Here is a 21,727-nt window from a genome sequence, read left to right on the forward strand (position 1 = left end):
AGTACTGGGGGGAAGGGATTTGTTCTAAAAGCCAGACAAAAATCGTTAATGATGGTATATAATGTCACTTTGACATGCAGACGTATTCTGACACACAAGAAAGGCTGAATCATTTTATACTTCCGTTTTCTTTAAGTATAAGAAGCCATAAACTAAGGCATCTTATTCGTCAGACAAAATGAACAAATCAAAGTATTTTTTGGAGTTTAATTAGTAATTCTTACAATTCCAGAAAAATATTTAAAAAGCAAAATCCTCTCAAGAGAGAATACTATGGAAACAGACGAAAGGCCATTTTACCTTCTTAAGTAACAAGGGACACTTCTATCTGGAGGTCACAGATCCTCAGCAGCTCTGCAATGCCCAGCAATATGAATAAACATCATTAGAATCTCAGACTGGGAAAGATACTGCCTTCAAGAGAACAAACCACTCTCTTCCTACAGTATTTGTACACTATAAATCTCACCAATATGCCAAGTATATCTCCTTAACAGTGAAACAAAAAACACCACCAGCAACACACCACCATTTTTTTAATCCTGTTCTATGGATAGTCCTACTAAACCTAGAATAGCCCTTACTACCAGCTCCTGGTTTAGGTTAATTTGGTCTGGATGAAGTCACTAAAGGTCTGGCCTCAATCAGCTTCTTCAGTTGCCAGTTCTGCCGCCGTGCTGTACCACGGCTGGTAAGTTGGGACTTTCCAAGCCTTTACCAATATGAATCAAAGAGCTTTGAAAAAGAACCTCCATTTATTTAATCACGAGTCATCGCACTTGTCCATGGGATTTCAAAACATGGCTGCACTAAAGAGCTCTAGAAAGGAAAACAAGAGCAAAAGCAGAGCTGTTAAACTGCAGGATCAAGTCTGCGCATGGATAAGAGATACCAGGCATCCCTTTGGCCAAATGCAGTGAACGAGAGGAAGCACAATTAATATGCTGAGGAGAATGGCAAGAAAAATGAGATTTGGCTTTTGCTTTAAATTTAGAGTTTAGGCAAAAGTTGTGAAAATAAAGAAATAAAGCACGTGGCAGGACTAAACAGCAGAGACGGAAACTAAAGTTGACCTATGATCTTCATAGTATTAAGAGTCCAAGCAGCTTTTAATTCTTCTTTAAAACACTGTCAAAACAGACAAGACCGATCCCCACACCCCACTGCTCAATTTTTTTTCTTTTTTCCTGTGTGGTCAAAGAAACAAAGTCATAGATTCGGCTGGTCACTAACTGATTAAAAATTAATCAACTATCTTGATCAGTGTTAAACAGCTAATTGCAAAGCTTGCTTTTATACTTCTACAGTTGGAAGGAAAACTTAAAATGTCCACGGCAATATGAAAAAAGTAACAAAGACTATGAGTGAAGAACCTGTTTTACCTTGCTAAAACCTCGGTATCTGAGTATTAAGAAGGACAGAGCAAATCTGCTTCTGCATAAATGAAAGAGGGCTTCCACATGCATTTAATGAAGCTAATTGCTCTTGCTTACCATGAGACTTATCTGAAACATATAATTTATGGTTTTCTGAAATAGAGCATTATGACAAAAACGATTTCATTGTTAATGCTACTGTGGGCACTGATAACCATTTGTTATGAAGAGTTGTACACAGTGGTGACTGGCATCATTTTGTTTCATCAGATAATAAAAGAAGTTGTGCATGATTACTTTATTCAATTATTCATGAATAACAAACCTGCCAAACCTCTTGTAGGCCACTGGGATTCCTGCAGACGTATTTATATAAAAATATTTTTAGCCCAACAAAATCAATTTCTTTCAACTTTTTGTACTTCTTCTATACTTAAGTTACCATGTCTGAGGAATCAGACATCCCCATAGTCGGGTTACTGTCAGCTCTGTGGAGTCAATAAGGCCCTTTACGTTCATATTTTGAAAGCCCACATGGTCGTTATGCAGTTCACAATTTTAAGTGTATTTAAATTTTATGAGCTGTAGAAAAACATTTATAAAAAGTAGTTACGACTTTGGCATTTCAACTTCCTCCCCATTTCTATAGAGTGAATCCTAGCCTCCGAGGTCTTGTTCAGTCCCTGTTAACGCACTGTTCATTACAGATTTACGCAGCAGTCCTGCAAGTCTCCCTAATTAATGCTCTGAAAAATTTAAGAAGCATTTTTTTTTAAAAAAGAAAACCACCTCCAGTGCAGAACAGCATTAAACTATATTGAATACTTCCTTCCTCCTCGGCATAAACCTGAGGACAGATTTCACTCTGACAACACGATCTGGCTATGTCCCCTCATCTCAGTTTCTTCAGAGCCCTAACAAATTAACTTGTCTTTTCAGTAAGACAGGAGAAATTTGGTCAAAGATATTTTCTAACCAAATCTCCAGATCTTAAATATGCACACTACCATCAAGACCAGCATTGTGAGTCCTCCACAACACCCGTGCTCAAGGGACACTCTGCAGATAATAGACCCCTCATCAAAAGATAAGGAAATCTCATTTAGATGCAGAAGTGAATTGGTAACGTTTTAAACCCAGCTTCTAACAGAAAACATCCCCCTGCAATATACTCCTTAAATGAGTTTCACAACATGCTTCCCAAGAAAATAAAAACAATCTTCCCTTGAGTACAGAAACCACACTAACACCAGCACCTGCACACAGTTAAATCAGGTGGCTTCAACTATCAAATAAGGAGAGCCTGGCATTTTAACTGAGCCTTAAGAACAGTCATCCAAATCATTTACTCTGACCAACTATCAGAACTACCAACCGTAAGCAAGAGCTCAGTTGAGGAGTCTTTCAGACCCAAGTTACAACAAACTTAAAGGAAAAGAGGATTGTTTCTATGTGATTTCAGTGATAGCTGCGTGGCAGTAAAGCATTACAGCAAACATTAATTTCTGAATAACTGCTAATAACTTACAGTTCTGAAAATACAAAATAAGGATTCTTAGCTCTGTTAAACCTGCTACTTCCCTCATCTGCTTTGGCCCATTTTTTATTTTGGGGTTACACAGAATGAAACACACAAAACCAAACCATGACAACACACACAAATGAGATGAGCCTTGAAAACTTACCCCTCCTGACAACTTAATCACCCTGACTTTGCTGCCGACATGGGGCCCATCGCCACTACCACTGTGTGTCCGCTGCATGACAGTCCTTTTCACGCCGGGTTTCGGCTCCTGGGGCCTTGCTTGTACGGAAGCCACTCGAGCAGTCTGTGTGCCGGGCAGCGACGCTGCAGCTGGTTTTGTCTGTAAGACTTTCTGCGGCGTCTGAGGCTGACTGGGAGCTACTGGTCTCGTCTGCCTCAGCTGCTTCACTGGCTTCACCTGCTGTCCTTGATACTGCATGTTCGTCCCGACTGGTGGGAAATCTGTGGGTTTTGGTTGGAGATTTGGGACTACCATATCTTGCTTTTTAACAAGGAGTCTGTTTTTCACATTTTGCCTGGTCTGAAAGCCAGAGTGGGGTATGTAAGGGCTGCCGTTGGTGGGATACTCGGAGGAGTCGTCCTCCTGCTGCATGTAGGACTGTTGCGTGGAAGGTTGTTGTTGTTGTTGCTGCTGCTGCTGCGCAAGTCTCTCGAGTAATTCTCGTTTTCTAGCACCAGCCTGCTGCTGTCGCCTCAGCTCCTTTTGTTTCAGAATTTCTTCTCTCAGACGCTTCTGCTCTTCTATCTTCAAACGATACAATCGAGTTTCTTCATCCTCGTCTGGATACTACAAAGGAAAATACAAATGAATTTATCAAATTCTCAACAAATGTCCAGCTCGGTCAAACCAACGTTAAATTGTGGTTTCAGATGTCGTAAGGCTGTATCTCTGAAGAGGTTTTTAAATTATCCCTGACACCAAACTAAGACCATTAGTGAAGCATATCTCCTAGTAAGGTTTATTTGCTATTCATTACAGGCAAACAGCTCAAATCTGGTTTAGGACTTAGATATACTACTTCCTAGACAGAAGGAAAAAAAAAAGTGCTTTAATATCAGACCGCTATAAAAAAAATAAAACAAAGTTTTACAAATTGAAACTCATTTAGAAGTTTCTAAAACTAATTAAACTATTAATATAATTCAAGATATCAAAATATGTTTCAAATGGAAAGTAACAATACAGAGGCAACCCGCTGTCACACAGGTTTTATCTTGCTCTCTTCTGACAAAGTAACAAAAGGTAGGGTGGTAAATGACCTGAAAGGCCCTGATTAGAACTATTGATTTTTCTCACAGAATTTTCAGCCTGATCTCAAACTCATTTGTCACACAATAATTGGTTATAATGAACAGCACAAGTCAATCTCTCTGACCTTGAACTCGTGCACTCTCTTCAGAATCAAAATGTTGCCAAATGCAGTGTTGGAATATTAATGGTATATCGAGAATGCCTTTAATATTCTAGCCCTGGGCCCTTCAGAAAATATTACACACCATCAAATAACCTTTCTTCAACTTTGGCACAACGGGTTCTTATGAAAAGCTGTATGAAATGGGCAAAAGTCAAGGAAACATAGATTCTCATCATTCCAGAAACGAAATCAAATTGTTCTTGTGATACAATCACATGCATTTTTCAAGAACACAAAGCATATTTTTTCATCATACTGTTTATTTTCAATGTTTGAAATATTAAGTTAGAGACGTGTAGATATTGCTTATAGATGGTAATGAGCATAACATTGTACTCGAGATATTAATCACCCCTAACAAGAACAGGCTCTCAGAGTAATGATATTTTGCATTTTGGTAAATTACAGCATAAGGAATGTTAAAATGTTTCTCAAAAACAGTGAATCCGTGATGAACAGTTATTTACCTTGTAGTAAGCAAGCTCTCCGAAACACAAATGCCATTTTTTGCACATACAGGACCCCAATGTGCAACAATTTTTTTTTAAATTCAAGTGCTTTTGTCCCTGCTATATCCCAGAATGCTACACAGCCGAAGGAAAAAGAAACAGCAGAACAGATCCAACCGTGAAGTTGGTCACAGATGTAAAAGCTCAATAGACCAACACCTGTAATCATAGAATCCAGATGCACAAATCCTGAACATTCACTTCCTTCAGATGTAAATGCTTCTTCCCTGAGCACCTACTGATAAGGATTATTCCCACAGAGTCTAACAAATAGCTGTATGTCTCACACTACAATTCCACTCTAAACAATGGCTAAAATAAGACTTTGACAAGACTGTTTTGTCTTGTTGGTGCCCTTTGTTTGTTTTTAAATACGGGTTATAGTTGCAAGATAAAGTCTAACACTGTCCTTTTCAGGAGAATACTTTATATACCAAAGGGTTCTGATCTTTCTCTATACTTTCCAGACTATGATGGTGGCGATGAATGGCTAATCATTTTAACAACTAGGTTACAGGTCCTCACTGATGGATGGTAACAGGAACGTATTTCTAACAAGCTAAAATTGATAGTAGTAGGAAATTCAATATTTCATCTGAAATGAAAACTGGAGATGCTGCACTGTAGTTTAAAAAATAATTAAAAAATAATAAGGCCTTTAGAAAAGATAGTGAAATAATAAGACCCTTCAAAATAGTTTGCACAGGAGAACAAAATACAGGTAAGCTCCAAACAGGAGAGGATATGCTGTTATGCAGATGCTGATGCTATGAATAAAATTTTCGGTCACTTTCAGAGACAGTAAATATCTCAACTGTTGAAATCGTCTAAACACAAAACCTCTTCCACTGAACTTTGTAAATTAGTTTACTCACCTGCTTTGCTTTAGATCAGAATATTTTACATTTTACAAAATTTACCTTTGGAAGTAGACTGTATTTTTTTAATTTATGTTCAATTAAGAGTGTCAATACCAGCAAGAACCTGCATGAGATCAGTTCTTCTATTGACTTTATTATCAGAGACCTGTCTGATCATATTATCATGTAACCAGTTCTGAAGGCCTTGGATCATGATCTGGTAAGCACAAAACACTAACTCAGAGGCTACATGTAGCAGTACAGAGATGTGACTTTGTGGCACACTTAAATGAATCTTGCCAGCAGACAAGGAAAGAACATTCTGTGGGACTCTGACCAACATGTCTGTTCAGCACGGACAGATAAACTGGTTTCAACTACACTTGCATTAAATGCAGAAGAAAACTGACCAAACTATATTACTGACACATATGAAGTTAGAGGAATGCTTAGCAGAATCTTCAGGCAACTTGATCTCAATATAATCTTGAAATTTTCCTTTCAGGAACTAAACTCCATACTCGTATGACAACTGCAGATCAGCCCATTGACAGGCTACAAGTAGAGCTAAATCCTTCAGCTTTATAAACAATTTGCTACTATTATTCTCAGTAAAACACTCTTGCAGCTAGAGGAAGACAAAACATTATAATAACTCTGTGATCACTAACAAAATATTTGAATTGGGAGTCAGGTTTTATTGGAATTAGTTGAGCAATGACCCAACAGTACAGATTCAGAATGGGTAAACTTCCCACTAGGCTGAAAACAAGGGCACTTAAACCCTCTCCACAAAACCACGGGAACTGCCTTCTGTCTCTGGCTAAGCAGCAGAGGATTTTTTTTGTTGGGTTTCATAGTGGGTTGTTTTTGTTTGGTTTGTTGTTGTTAAAGGGCTTGTGTGTACTTAGGGGTTGGTTGGTTTTTTGTTTGTTTTTTAAAACAGAGATACTCAGATGTGTTTGAACAGTTCTTGAACACAAGATATCTCCCTGTAGTCTGAAGGGAAGACCTGACAGTTTTCTTTTGCCTTAAGGTCCAAAGAAGCTTTGATGGAAAGTGCTAAAAGAAAATGTTCCAGGCTGGTTTTCTGAGTGTAACTGAAGAGCAGCTGTCCCACATCATTCTCCAGGAGAACTACTGATTAAGAAAAAGACAGCAAAGACATGCTCTAAAACAAGGGACTAAGATTTCTACTGCAACTTAAGTCCTTGCTTGATTTAAAAACCAAACAAATAAACCACACATTTTTAGAGGTCTGCAGGTTTTATTAGTAGTTAATAGAATTAAATGCAGAGTCCTAAGAACCGGATACTACAAGTCTTCCAGCTTGCTATCAGGGAACAAAAAAAAGGAATCAAGCAACCAGGCTCACCTGTGTCTCTCAGTAGAATGGGTGTAAGGACAGAGCAAAATGGTTTGAGCTGTGCCATACACAAAAGCTGTTTAGCAGGTTTATTTTTTATTCCCCCCCACCCAGTGGTAACATTAGAAACAAGAGGCTAAAAAAATTTGTCCAAAAATTCATGACGAGTCTTCATTAAAGGTAGAGCCAGATCCAAATGACATCATTTGGCTGCTTATCGTCAAAACCACAAAGTGTCTTAAATAAAGACACCTACATACATGTAATACGTTTCACATTACTGATTGTATCAGCTCGTGAGCCCTAAGAAGGTGTGAGTCACCCTACGGAACACGGGTGATGTGCACGTTAGACAAACAGAGGAGAATTAAGAAGGAGGTTAGAAGTTGCTCGGAGAAGCACACTGCCCTCTCGAGATCTCTCAACTGGAAAAAGACTGTGACAAGAAGAATCTTCAAGACAAGGAGGCACCATTATCAAAATTTGGAAATCAAACCTGTTTAGACTACAGAAAACTCATTTCCAAAAATATGAAAAGGATTTAGATACATTTGCTCCAGTAGCACTGTAGCAACTATTTTCCATTTTGCAAGTCATTTTTAAAAAGAGACAGTAACATAAAACCCAACAACCCAACTTAAAATTTCCTGGATTTGGGAGACTGGAACATGAAAGTTTGAAATATGAGTGGTAATATCATACCTATCACACCTATGATCATACAGCGCTTTACTAAATTCTCTCCTGTTCTGAGCTCAAATATATCCATTTATTCTAAGATTCACGTCACCTTTCTACATTCTCCCTCTTCTCTAAACTCAGAAATGCTTAATATCACCTTATTCCCACTTACCCTAAACTGACTTCAGCCTGACCAGAATGAGGCCCAGACATCACCCATACTTGTCAGCTTCATTCACATACGATTTTTCAGACTGAGAATATGCAAGTCCAAATCTTGGAGATTAACAGCTATTCTAAAAAGATGAAAGTATTTAAAGACAGTATTTTGCAGCCTCACAGGAACACGAGCACATCATTAGGAAAGCAGAAATACAGTTTTCAATCTTGTAGTCACTCAGGTTGCAAACCTTTCAAATATCTATCTTGAAAGCAAAAAAAACCTTTGATAGCCAATACCGCTATTTGTTTGGTGCTTCCTGAATGATAGGGTATGCATAAATACAGCCACTGACTCTGCAGGAAGAAGGATGAAAAGTCTTAATAATTTTCCAGTTGAAGACACTTGCAAAATAACCTGCCCAATTCAGTTATGAGCAATATAGCTAGAAAAGATGACAGAACTTAACTCTTTCTCATCTCCACAGAAAGCAAAAGAACAGGACAAAGTTAGTTAATTACAAGCAAAACACAGACACACATAAAAAAGACTGGAAAACATTACAATCTGCCTAAGGAGAGGAACGTAATAACCTACATTACAACAACAGTGAAGTATATGATTAAATGCTTGGAAAGGAATGTCACTAGCACAGCAATGCTGGCTGTAGATGAGCAGCAGAACCGCAGCGGCACAGCTCAGAGACAACCGCTACCTACCACCTCACGGTTCCCAGAATGGGCTGTGCTTCACAGCCGCTCACAAAGGAGAAGGGTTCTTGTGCGCACTTGTCCACACACTCTCCTAGTACTTGCTCAGAGTATCTATGAAGGCCATAAATGGTTAAAATAGGAAATACTGAAGGATGATTTTTTCCAAAGCAACTTATTTTTTCATCCTGTTTTGCAAAAGTTTACATGAAACGGGTATGAAATTGTTTTCAAGGATAGCTTTGACACAGAAATAAAAAGAAAGCTTTTTTTGTAAACCCAAGAATTCACATGAGTAAGATTAGTTAGTCTTATAACTACAGGCTTGTTAGAATATGGAAAGAAGATGATGACCGCTTCTTTTGCCCTTTTTGTAAAAATCCATTTGATTAAGAGGAGTGAAAAAATATTCACTCATTTTTCTAAACATTGCTAGAGATTGTTCACAACCAGTGCCTCAATTTTCATGTGTCTAAACTACAATGGAACTTAAAGATGTTTTAGATAGGTAGGTCTATCAGTGATGTGTTTCTAAACTTACCTTACTAACGTCCTGAAATGAGAGGCTTCTCTGAGAGGCACTGCATTTTCTGTCACTTAAGAGTATTCCAAGAGACTGAGTTGAGTAGAAGGGGATTACATAAATCATTAAAAAATAAAATCTAAATTTAAAACTGAAAAGCTCAAATAAAGGTTTTCTTTTATATTCCCATTGAAAAGCAAGTGCACAAGAGGTCAAACACTGCTAGCTATGGGTCTCTTTTGTGACTCATTTGTGAAAATTAGTTATGACCATCCCTAATTCAAGAAGAAGATGAAAAGCTAATCATGAGCAGCTTAAAGGGAAGACAGTATTATCACAATTAAAGCTTTCAACAGTTGTTGAAGAAAACCTGGCGTTTGAGACAAGATTGATGGTTCAACTAAACTATAAAGACTTACAGAATAACCTGACACTGAGAAATTATAAAAGGTGCATTTAGCCATCATGTTCCTCTGGTACCTCCTGATGTTCAGGGTAACAGCACCATCACTGCAACCCCACCCTCTCTCAAACTAACAGTGCTCACAGAGTCTCCTCTAGCTTCCAGGAGGACCCGTGCAGGGAAATGGCCATCTGTTCGCACTGCATGATCCAGTGGAGCCCAAAACACTGGCATCTCACTTTTTGATTGTGCACAGAACTAGCAAACAGCATCATTTTCTCCAAAATGAAAAACATGAGAGCATCTCCTACTTCCCCTAATGGCAATGGGTTTCATAAAAGAGATTTTCTTCTTTAAGAGCAAGACGCTTCACGGACAATAGAGCTGCAACCTCCTGCGTGAGGGCTCAAGACCCTGAGGAGACTGGGCAGACTAAAGGAAAATAGCATGAGGAAGACAGTTCTCTTCAACAGCCCTTTTTTTTTGAGCCATAAAGCATCATAGGATATGGAAGAGAAGAGGTTTGCTGGCTTAAAAAGAAGTGATTACCTGAAAAAAACCCTATCACAATCCTGGAAGACAAAAATGTGCATGATGGGTTATTTCAGAGGCTATTATCACTGACGACCTTTAGACAATCTCTGTCTTTTCATAGTAGAAATGATGAGTCCTCCTGCAAAACAGATTCACCACAGCCCCGCCAACCTTCCAGACATTTTTTTTCCTCCTAAATCAATGGAGACTGGTTTTGCTGCCACATTAAACAGGAAAAGTGCAACTCAGAAAGAAGTCCTCTAACAGCACTAAAAACATCGGGTAAATAATACATTAAGAATGTTCAGAGTGCACAAGTCAGACTAGAAAAGTTTTAAAAAGGTGGGAGTTTTAATGTCTGTTGTTGGGGTTTGGGGGTTTTTGTCTAGTTGGGTTTTTTTGTGTAGTCTTGGTTTTGATTTTTTAAATAAAAAGTCTTACCTCTGTTTCAGATTTTACTTCTGGTTTTGCTTGGCCCACTGGTGTGATTGCTTTAGCTTTCATCTCAGGCCTTCCCTGTGAGTTTCCAACACCAGTTACAGACTTGTTGGCAGACATGGTGCTGGTAATCGGTTTAACCTGAGCAGCGGGGGTAGAGGTTCGCCTGTTGTTGCTCATTTCCATAGCGTGTGATGGTGCTATTGGCAACTCACGCAAGTTACTATTTCTTGGAGCAGTTGACTGTAGTTGCTGATTTGGACGCTTGACAATATTTTGTGATGGTGTATTCTGAAAAGGAGAAAATTAAAAAACTGCAGACTTTCACTACAAACCACCCTAAAGTGTTTCCTGCTTCACATTTTCATGATTTAGTTAAGTTTAGGAAAAAATCTTTTTGATGAGGTACAATGAAAAAATAAAATTATAGAAATGAGAACATTTTAAACAATAGTTTTTTCTTCTTTAATTAAAGGCAAAAGTGAATCTCACTTGTTTAACATACTTCTCAGAAATTGGCTTCAGTGCGTGATTTATTTGCCTAGACAAAGCAATTATTCTGAACTAGTCATGTTGTCTTGAGTGCTGTTTCACACTGTTGTGCTACTCCAACCTATTGAGTAACAGAATATCCTGCACTGGGGCAAACTCACAAGACCTGAGTGGCACCATCTGAACCAGAAAGCTTATTCGCAGTAGTACAGAGATTTCAAAATGATAGACGGTGTCAGACAACTGGGCTCCCACACAGTCACAGGCTACCACAGTTTTAAAATCCTCCTAAACAAACATATCGTCCACAAGCCCTTTAGAGCCACTTCTTGAACAACTGTATCATCTCTTATTGGACCCAGATGATTAAAAACATTGAAGACTGGGGGAGGAAAGAAGAAGGGAAAGATACACATGCTATTTTTCAATGGAGATTATAAAATGATCAATGCAAAAAAGGAGCAAGAAATGGTGGAAGACAGTGACAGAGCACGATGGAATAAAGGGGACTGCAAAACCATGCTGGTGAGTTTTGACACCTGTGCTTACATGCATGTTACCCATGCAGAACTATGCAATGCAACACTGATGTATGGGGTACTTACATGCCTTGGCTTCATTGGACCCTGTCGCGGCTGACACTGCATCCTGTTGTTATTTGGCTGCTGCTGCGTGGGCTGCACGTGAGGCCTGAACTGCGGCTGGTTCATGGGCATCAAGGGCTGTGGCGGCGCTTGGAGATGATGGTGGTGTTGCTGCTGCTGGTGATGGTGTTGCTGCTGCTGCTGGTGATGATGCTGCTGAGGTTGAGGTTGTGGCTGAGGCTGTAATGGAGGATGCAAGGGACCCTTCATATGAAGAGAAAGATTATTTGGTTTTAATTTCAAGGTAATAAACTCCTGAAAAGTAGCTTCAGTCTCCCAAGTCCTCAGAACATCTGTAAGCAGCTATAGAACAGGCTAAACCGAAAGTATACTGGCAAAAAACCAGACTAACAGAAGCTGTGCACTTAAACCCGTGTAAGTCAACAGCTGCAGTGGAAAAAGACAAATGCAAGGGTTCCTGTCCTCTGTGTCCTTTTCTAATGACTCTAAACTGGTTTGTTTTTTCCTTCCTTTTGCTCTTTCCTTAAAGATCACCGGACTTCAGGATTTCCCCACGTTCAAAACACAGACACCATGAAAAGGTCCCGCACAAAGCTCACTGAACATACAGGGCACCCCCACATCGGCCTACACATCCACCCATGTCAAGCTGCAATTCAGCTTCCTCCCGCTCTCGGGAGGCAGGGGGCGCTCCCGCCCCGCCACTGCCCGCCCGGGCCGGGTCGCGCTCCCCCCCGTGCGGGGCTGAAGCAACGGGAGCCAACACCTCAGTGCTGGAAACCGGGAGTCATAGAACCATTTCAGTTGGAAGAGACCCTCAAGATCATCGAGTCCAACCATAACCCGACTCTAGCACTAACCCATGGCCTTAAGAACCTCATCCATATGGCTTATAAACACCTCCAGCGATGCCCTCCTGGGCAGACTGTTCCAGTACTTCACAACCCTTTTTGAAGAGAATTTTTTCCTAATATCCAATCTGAACCTTCCCTGGAACAATCTGAGGTCATTTCCTCTCATCCTATCACTTGTTCCTTGGGAGAAGAGACCAACCCCCTCCATGCTCCAAGCTCCTTTCAGGCAGTTCAGAGATCAGAAGGTCTCCCCTCAGCTCCTGTTCTCCAGGCTGAACCCCCCAGGTCCCTCAGCCGCTCCCCATCAGATTTGTTCTCCAGACCCTTCACCAGCTCCATTCCCTTCTCTGAACTCACTCCAGCACCTCAAGGGCTTTCTTGCCGTGAGGAGCCCAAAACTGACCCCAGGATTTGAGGTGGGGCCAAGTACAATGACTTTCTGAGGCATAGCAATAAAAAGTGTTACAGATCAACCTGCCTCACACGTGTGATCTTGGGTAATTCCACTTCGGTTACATTAGTCCTGTAAGCCTACAAGGCAGCATCGGGCCACTTCAGACACCCCCTCCATGTCCCGTACCTGCATGCTGGGCTGTGTGTGTGGGGCGAGGAAGGGCTGTCCTGGTGCCTGCAGGAACTGCTGCCGGGGAGGCATGAAGGGCCGCGGGGCGGCCGAACCCGGCTGGTTGAAGTGGAGAATCCCCACAGGACCTTGAGGCTGCATGTTGGGTCGTACTGGCCGCTCTCTGGGAAACACGGGTGGCTGTCCCTGCTGGTTAAAGGCTGGCCCGGGCTGGGTGAACGGCATCGGGTTCTGGGTAGGGACGGGATGTGCGCTGTTAAGAAGAGGGGGAGGTGGCGGTGGTGGGGGGCTCCGCTGCTCAAACAAGTGATGGCTTGGAAACCTCGGATCTGTGGGAATCAGAGAAGTGATTAAATAACAGCCTCCCTGGGACACAAACACGCTTTTGAAACATAAAGCTCTTACTTTGATTTGGAAAAGTAACCTGAAATTTGTAGAAAGCAAAACTGTATGGGATGCTTTAATTTTAAGAGCCTCAAGGTTATGTTTTCTTGCTTCTGCCACTTGTGTATAAATGGAATTGATACTTGAAAGACCAGCGCAAGAGATACTTTGCTGGAATTACCAATACTTTTAGAAATTCTGCTTTAATGAAATCAATGAAGGATTCCAGTGATTATACTTTAAACTGCACAAGAACTCATAAAAGGTTGATACCGTTTGCTGACAAGACATTTAGCAAAGTTTTACGTACTTCGTGTGTTTAACATATCTATAACATATACATTGTATATTTACATATTACGTATATATGGTATATACATATATCTATATATATACACACATACACTTACTAGCTATTTTGTTTGCTATGCTGTATCATCTTAGCTAACCTTAACAGATTTTTTTACAGTACACACACAGTCGTGGTTTAAAGAGTTTCTAGTGAAAACCGAAAGTATGGAGAGCACTAAGTATCTAAAATGTAACAAATTATGACAACTTTATTGCAACGATCACTTGGATATTAATTTTATCTGTATAACATTCAGACAGGGAGACATACAATTACACCAAAAAAAGTAAAAAGATACCAGAACACCAGTATTTTTGGCGTGTAGTAGTCTGGCAACATCAAACAGGAACTTCCAGCTGCCAGGTTCTTCCGAACACTTCAGGTTATATGACACACGCTTATACCGCACAGCCACTTACATGAAATGTATTTTATATGTTAGTGGCAATGAAAATGTTTACCTGCGAGGAAGAAAGGATCTCTGTCCTGAGGAGGAGGAGGGGGAAGCGGTGGTGGAGGTGGCGGGGGCCCTCTCCACTGGTCCTGGATTGGCAGCCTTGGGGCTTGGGAGAAGTTGGTAGGAACTGGTCCAGGCGCATGCTGCTGGAAGTCTGGAGGGCCCTATTATTAAGACAGAACCAAGATTAAGACTACTACGCAGGAATTTATCTACTGCCTGCTATAACTTTTTTCTCTTAAAAATACAATTGCTTTATGAGTTATCTCCTAGCATCTGTGCAAAATGACAGCCCTTACTGAGTCATTCTTTCACAATGGAAGAGCCATTAAACCCCAGTACAGTATCTTGAAATGAATTCACAATGTTTTATTAATCACTAGCACCACAGGAATGCCACTTCTTCTCAAGCTTATTGAAATCCATGCAATTATTGACCTTCTTTCCCATTAATCCACAAAAATCTGAATGTCTACTTTAGAAGACATTCCTGACATTTATCCTCTTACACTGTGCTATTCTTCACCAGCAATTTAGTACAATGTAAGCTAGAGAACTGAGGCAGCTTTACTTAAAAAGGGAGGGGGAAGGACAATTTGTAGCATCCAGAAAATTAAAGAAATCGTCTTTCAAAAAGAAGTAACAGGAGAGAAACACTTCTGTCTATTCGCAGTTCAGCATCTGATGCATGAATGTAAAATTCTCTTTCCTCCAGTAAGTCTTTTTTTCAAATGCAAGGTGAGCCTTTACATATTGCAGAAAGCAGGATGTTAATCCAGAAGCCAACCTATGCAGAAGATACACTTACGTAATTCACACTATCATTCTTTATTTTTATATCAAAAGCTGACAAAATACGTTGGCAACCTCTGATAAACAGAAGCAGCTTTGCTTCACATAAATCATTATATTCACAAGCATATCCTTATGTGTAAATCAAATAAGTAATGAAAACAATCTATAAACATCCTTGTTTTCCTCTTTATATGGATTCTGAAATCAGCAATGGCATCTCCTCTGTCTACATTCGATGCTCACCTTAAAGCTTAAAACTTGCCATTGCTGAAGACAAGCTTTTCAGAACAGATTTCAGACCAAACACTTCCTACTAGACTGAAATACGGTCATCAGCAAAGGACTGAACGGCAAAGTTGCAGTCGCTTGTCATCGATCCACCGAGCTGCCCCCACCAACAGCACGCACAGTCTCACTCTGTCCTTATTTGTACTGCAAAAATATCAGCATTTCAGGAAAATAATTACTCACACAGCAAAAATGGGTATTTGCCCTGGAAACTGAAGTCTGCTCCTTACTTGAAGACAAATCTGCTTCACGCCCTTCTACCAGCACAACACAACTGGCTCCGGAAAGGCCCAAAAAAGTAAATAAGAAGCACTGAGACTTGAAGCCATTAGGAAATCTGTGGCTTTTTTCAAAACGCCGAAACAGGAATATGTGAGATACTAAGACCTCTTGTGTGGAAGTGAGACCGTGACTACTTATTTTCTATCATTATACAGTCATCAGCTCTAAATACTTTCTCATCCCTAGAAATTAAAGGGTCTATATTCCATTGCCTGTGCTCCTAGTCAGTCAGTCTCCTGCGGCTATTTCATTTAGTGGAAAGACATTATAATAAACTCAAGCATGACAGTCCTCATAACGTACATACTGTTTGTAGGAGGACCTGCTACGTTTCTGCAAGTGAACAGTTACCAACACAAAATATTCTGCCACCTCAGAATAGACTAACACCTTTGAATTTTACAGCCTGTCTGCAAATAAGAGCAGGCAGAGAAGGAGGGAGCTATTTGGGATAGAGAAAAGTGATGTTTATTTGTCTGTTCAGGTTTAGCTGAATGAGGCTGTTCAAATGCGCTGGTGTTGAGGGTAATGGTGGCTGCCTGCCAAAAGAACTGAACACAAACCTTGAGGGTCCTGACCCTTCGCTCCCCAAACACAGTTCCACCATCACCCCACATAGGAGCTGCCAGAGGTACTTTCAAACTGAGGTTAAACACAATCCCTCATCATGGAAGCCTTGGTGATAAAAGCCTATTTCTCAAAGCATTGCTTACAGCCATCCCAGGGAACACACAGCAAGCTGCACAGCCTCAAGGGAGGCACCCAGCAAAGCAACTGATATTTAGCTATTTTGTTATTAGTTTATCCCTGGATAATGCATAAAGTCATTGCAACAGAGCCAGGGGAGAAACCATCTTTTGTCAAACTGCCCTGATGTTTCTGATTTGTATCTTCCATCTTATTTACAGCACATAGCCACATACGCACAGCACACCTAGAGAGACAAAGCGGCCTCGACAGACAACCAGCTCTTTCCTGGTTTTGGAGAGCTTGACTCAGAAGCTCTGAGATTCTCCCAGAATTTTTCTCCAGACACAGTATATGCCTATGTATATCTTAGTTATTTCTAAAATAGCCAGTGAAAAAGAAAGTACGTGAAAACTTACTGAAACCTTGGCTAATAAAGCATAAGCATCACATATTTGCTGCTTGAGCTGAAGAACTGGCAGCAGTAACTATCTGGCTGGGTTTGTTTCCAAGCATCAAATGGCACTGCAGTGGCTACAGTCCCCTCTACCTACTTTTTCCAAACTCAATGTATTCTGCCCTGGTTGAGGTAACAGATCCTTATCAGTCTCCCTCCTCATTCCCAAACTTCAGTTGTAGTCCTAGGCTACAAAATAAGCAGGTTTCTCTGCCCCTGTTCCCCAAATCTGTAACCCAGTCTTAAGCGTAATCTTTCTCCAGTTAGCCTCACTCTTTTCCTGGTCTTGCTTGTCTTGCTTGCTCTTCAGATCCATCCTCTCATCTCCACCACATCTTTCACTCTGCCTGCTGGTTCCTACTCCCAGCGCGGATCCAGCTCCCTGACTCCAAGCTCATGGTCCTGTTCTGTGGCTGCCGCCCAGCAGCTCCATTTACCCCACCCAGCCCCTGCTTTTTTGTCTTTGCTCAGTCCAGGCAATTGCCCTTCTTTTTCCTGCCAGGGGAGAAGAGGTAAATGAGATCAGCATTTGAAAGAGATCCTCTACTTGTATTTTAAATAAACACCTCTTCATATCAGCTCTCCCTCTCCTGCCAACCCACACCCTTGTTTCTATGCCCAGCTCTACCTCATCCCAAAGGAGCCCTGAATTGCAAATGCATGGGAAGTCCTGTTGAATTTCACACAGTTCTTACACACTGAGACATCCTCAGTGCAGCCAAACTCCATTTTCTTCTTTGAAAAATGGAGCAGCAATAAAATATTCCTAAATAGCTCACTTGGGCATAATAATGTTTTTCCACCATTTCAAGCTCAGAATGAAAGTATTTGGAGAATTTCAACCGAAGTGATTCAAACTGAGGCAGGCAACTGGCACAACATCTTGGTTCGAACCATAGAGGGCTGGAAGTTCTACACAGCCTGAGAGCAGCTTTATATTTCCCATCATAAGGGAAGGAAATAAGCTTTAGTTCAGTTTTAGAACTCAGTATTACAAAGTTATTTTAGACCTAAGAAAGGCCATACTTTAAAAACAACGAGACTGTAGTTTGTTTACAAAAAAATTACAGAAACCAATAACTAGCAAGATATTTTACTGTTAAAAATATAAGCAACACTGATTTCAAGCTCCCTTCAGTATCAAAGGTGCCCATCTGACTTAAAAAGCAAATATTTACTGTATTCTAAATACCTTCAATGATTTTAAATTTGTTATCCAAAACCTGTTATTGAAAAATCCCCACCAAGATACACTGAGAGAAGGGGTTTTTTGCTCTGGTTTTATTAGCGGTATATTTCATATGATTTATACCCCCCAATACAAATTTGTATTGAAATATTTCCGAAACAGACCAAAACAATGACCCTTCCTGCCAAAGCACTTACTCCACGTACAATGCAACAGAGGGTTGGGTTTTCTGAAACCTAAAAGTTTCAAAAATTGCAAAACTACTGAATGACGGCCGATCTAAACCACAGCACAATAAAGCTGCAAGCTATACAGACAACTGAATATCGTTTAGAACCACCGACCTATTTGGATCGCTGAACAGCTTTAACTTCGTGTATGTGACATTTTGAAGAGCTACTAAAATATGACTGATCACATTTCTTGGATGATAACCAAAGGCCAATCATGAAAAATTAATTGCAAAGACATTTGTTATTTGCCAAAACCAGAATTACCAATATTAGTATAATCAAATTAGTTTGATTCTTTTCTTTCTAACATATGTGAAAAAGACTGACCTCCACTATTTTTTCCTAAACCAGCTTTGCTTTTACCATCCCTAAGGAGTGCAATAAAATTCTGCCCTAAATACCAATAAGAGGGGAAGAAGGGGGGGGTTGTATTTTCCTATTTTACATTGCTGAGATTTTTCTTCTGAAAAAAACTCCAGGACAATTCCAATGAGAATTTGATTGTGTGATGGATTAGTGTCATATACTACACGTGAAACTAAAACTCTAAAGTTGAGCCAGAGCTGCTGCTTCCAGATACAAACAAACTTCTTTTTTTAATAAGGGAACAGATGAACTATCGTGAGTATTTTTCCAAGCTATGAGGTGCTTAGCTATTATTCTGAAATGTCATTACATTTTTATTAATTTTTTAAATGTTACAGGAATACACTAAAAGTACAACTACAGCTTTTACTTATGCCAAATTCTAATTGTCCTAAAAACAGTACAAATTAATATAATAGTTCTCTATTAGTTAAAGTTTTTATGGGTTTTGTTTTCAGGTTTTTTTCTTTGCTTAGCAGTAGTTACACTGTAACTCTAGGAGTGGATTATTTTACCATTAGTGTTAAACTCTACATTCAGCAAGCATTTGCTGCTAATAACCCCCAAGTGCCCTCTGCTATTCTGTAGAAAAGACTACGCAGAGCTATCTAACTTCAAAAATTAATGGTGCAAAAGCCAGTTTTCATAATGGTCTATTTTGATAAAATAAACATACTGTAACACAGATGCATAATAAATCTTTATATGCACAGTAGTTACTCCCATTTTTCATGGTTTTGCTATCCAGACAGTTTCAAATTACAACCAACTATTCAGTACACACATCGACTAGGATTCCCTACCAAAAAATAATTTTAACTATTACTTTGCTGTTATTATACCTTTTAGGAAACCTCCCTACTTAACAACCCTCACATTCTACATATCACCTATTTTCAAGATAACAGGTTTCAACCTAACAAAGGAGAGAATTGCAAATTCATATCATCAGCTGCAAAGTTCTGCCTTTCAGCCCAATACTGGGGTCAGCTCTGACACTGGGGAATGTACAAAATATTTATGTGCCTTTCCAGCGAGATCCCACAAGGCTGGATCACATTTCATGTAGACAATGGTTCCAAAGATTGAGTTACCAAATGTCTGCATGAGAAAGATCCAGCAGAGCGCATACGTTAAGTTTTGAAGAAGGTGTCTTATAACTGTTATTATACAGTATCATTACTGTTGAGTATCATTAATATTGATAATTTAGTCTTATTACAAGATAGAAGTGCACTAAATTGCAAGGATGACTCCTAAGATGGAATTTTTAGCTAGATTTAAAGTCAGCTGTACAAAGAGCACAAGACCTGAAGCAGATGTACCCATTGGGCCACAGCCTGGCCTTGGGTCCTCAACCAACGCGTCCCCTTCACAAAACCACAGTCACTTCAGCACCATTGTCCCCTCAAATCCACTCCCCACAGCCCGAGCATTAATGAGTAATTCGAAGACCTGAGAAACTGTCATTTTGGGGAGCTGAAGGCTTTCTCAGCCAGGCTCTGGGGGCTGCAAGGGGACACAGTTCTGGCCGTTCTTCCTCTTCTTGTTGTGGACACCAACACACGGCCATGTCTGAACATGGAAAGCAAGGCACTGAACATCAAGATCTTTCTTAAACTACCAAAGAAAGTGATTTTTGGTCTGTACCTTTTCCTGATTTTAAGGAGTGTCTTGGACTCTATAATTTCAGTTATCCTTGTGCTATTTTACTTTGAAAATTCTTCCATATCATCCTTTTATGAATACAGGAACTGAAGTCTAGAAGGAAATTGCACTGGAAACAGGGCTCTGTGTCGGTTTCCAGAGACCACAAATCACAGGCATTTTAGAGATACTTCAAAGAATTATCTCTAAAATCTTCACTGAAGTGCTACTGACAGGTATTTTATTGTTTTGAATCTTTAATTTTGTGAAGTTTACTCTGACAAAAAGAAAAAAAATCTACCCACTCTTCCTCCCCCCACACTATAATTTACAGCGCCTCAGATTGACATTTCTATACAATTCCGCATGTCTGCAGGTTGTACAATTTCCCCTTTTACTAACTTCCATTATTCAATATGGCTAAGGAATAACTTACACCTTATCAATCACTTCTGGAAAAAAAAATGCAATGCCAACTTGTGTCTACAATTCATTAGTGTTGTGAATAGCTCATTGAACATGACTTTCACACACTCAGGCAATCCCACCTTCTGAAAGAACACGAGATAAGGTTACTTTAATCCTTTCAAAGAACTGCACTATTTGGCTTCCTTTTATCCCTTTAAATATCCTTCCTAGTTAAGAAATTAACATTCTCTCTCATACAATTCTTACACAAATTGTACTTTTACTTTTCTGCATCTCTTGTTAATTACATGATGTTATCTCCAATAATCTATTCATGAAGCACAGATAACTTTGGTTACCAATAAAAGGGAAAACTTAGCATAAATTGCTTAGCACAAAGTTAATCTTATAAAGCAAGGAATAAAGAGGATCTAACAGCTATTATATGACTTATCAGCTTCTCTAAAGGGTCACTCTACTTTTTTTTCATGAGACTAATTAAATACCTTAACAATGTCATTGAAACTTCATGAATCTTTCAGTAAAATACACCCTGCCTCTACAACATGTTTTCATTTATTAATCTCACTTAAAATGCAAAGAGCTAGGAGAACCCCATTGACAGTTAAGTAGGGCCACTCAGTTAATTCTTCTTATATGGTTTAAATGCAAAGAATAATGACCACTATAACCTATGACAATTAAAACTATAGCCATCTGTCACAAGATGTTAATCCTCTTATTTCAGCAGCTACTAGACTTTTTGAAAAGCTTTCCCAAAATGCCTGCATTCCAGTGCAAGGCACTGACTTTCCATCCTCTTGTGTAAGAAGCCCTGATTCATATATCTTGGATGCGGTTCAAAAATTGTCAAGTAGAAATATGTACATCCTACAAAACGTGGCTCTTCACATTCAAGTTTCACAGTATTCTCATTTACTGCCTACAGAAATGGAATGGTTTATTGAAATTGTATAATAAAACATTTTGGTATTTCCTTAAATATGGCTGAATGACTCATTAGTGTACCTGTGATGTCTATGATAACCACATAATTCCATCAAGGTGAACTAAAATCTAGCAAGCACCATGATTTTCCCAACTGATTTATTAACAGTATTACAAAA

At 39.7% G+C, this 21,727-nt stretch overlaps 1 protein-coding gene across 6 annotated transcripts in view; it reads right to left on the minus strand.

The window, feature by feature from the left end:
* Nucleotides 1–21,727, minus strand: part of RBM33 (RNA binding motif protein 33) — a 103,996-nt gene that overhangs the window by 32,566 nt on the left and 49,703 nt on the right. For all 6 annotated transcript variants that reach the window (XM_065830618.2, XM_071805323.1, XM_065830616.2 and 3 more), the window contains exons 11-15: nt 14,253–14,412; nt 13,053–13,384; nt 11,619–11,861; nt 10,525–10,812; nt 3,062–3,709 (exon numbers count right to left, since the gene is read on the minus strand). In XM_065830618.2, the coding sequence (XP_065686690.1) occupies nt 3,062–3,709; nt 10,525–10,812; nt 11,619–11,861; nt 13,053–13,384; nt 14,253–14,412 (1,671 nt within the window). The remainder of the gene's footprint in view (nt 1–3,061; nt 3,710–10,524; nt 10,813–11,618; nt 11,862–13,052; nt 13,385–14,252; nt 14,413–21,727) is intronic.

This window comes from Patagioenas fasciata, chromosome 2, assembly GCF_037038585.1.
Source record: "Patagioenas fasciata isolate bPatFas1 chromosome 2, bPatFas1.hap1, whole genome shotgun sequence".
Taxonomy (NCBI): Eukaryota; Metazoa; Chordata; class Aves; order Columbiformes; family Columbidae; genus Patagioenas; species Patagioenas fasciata.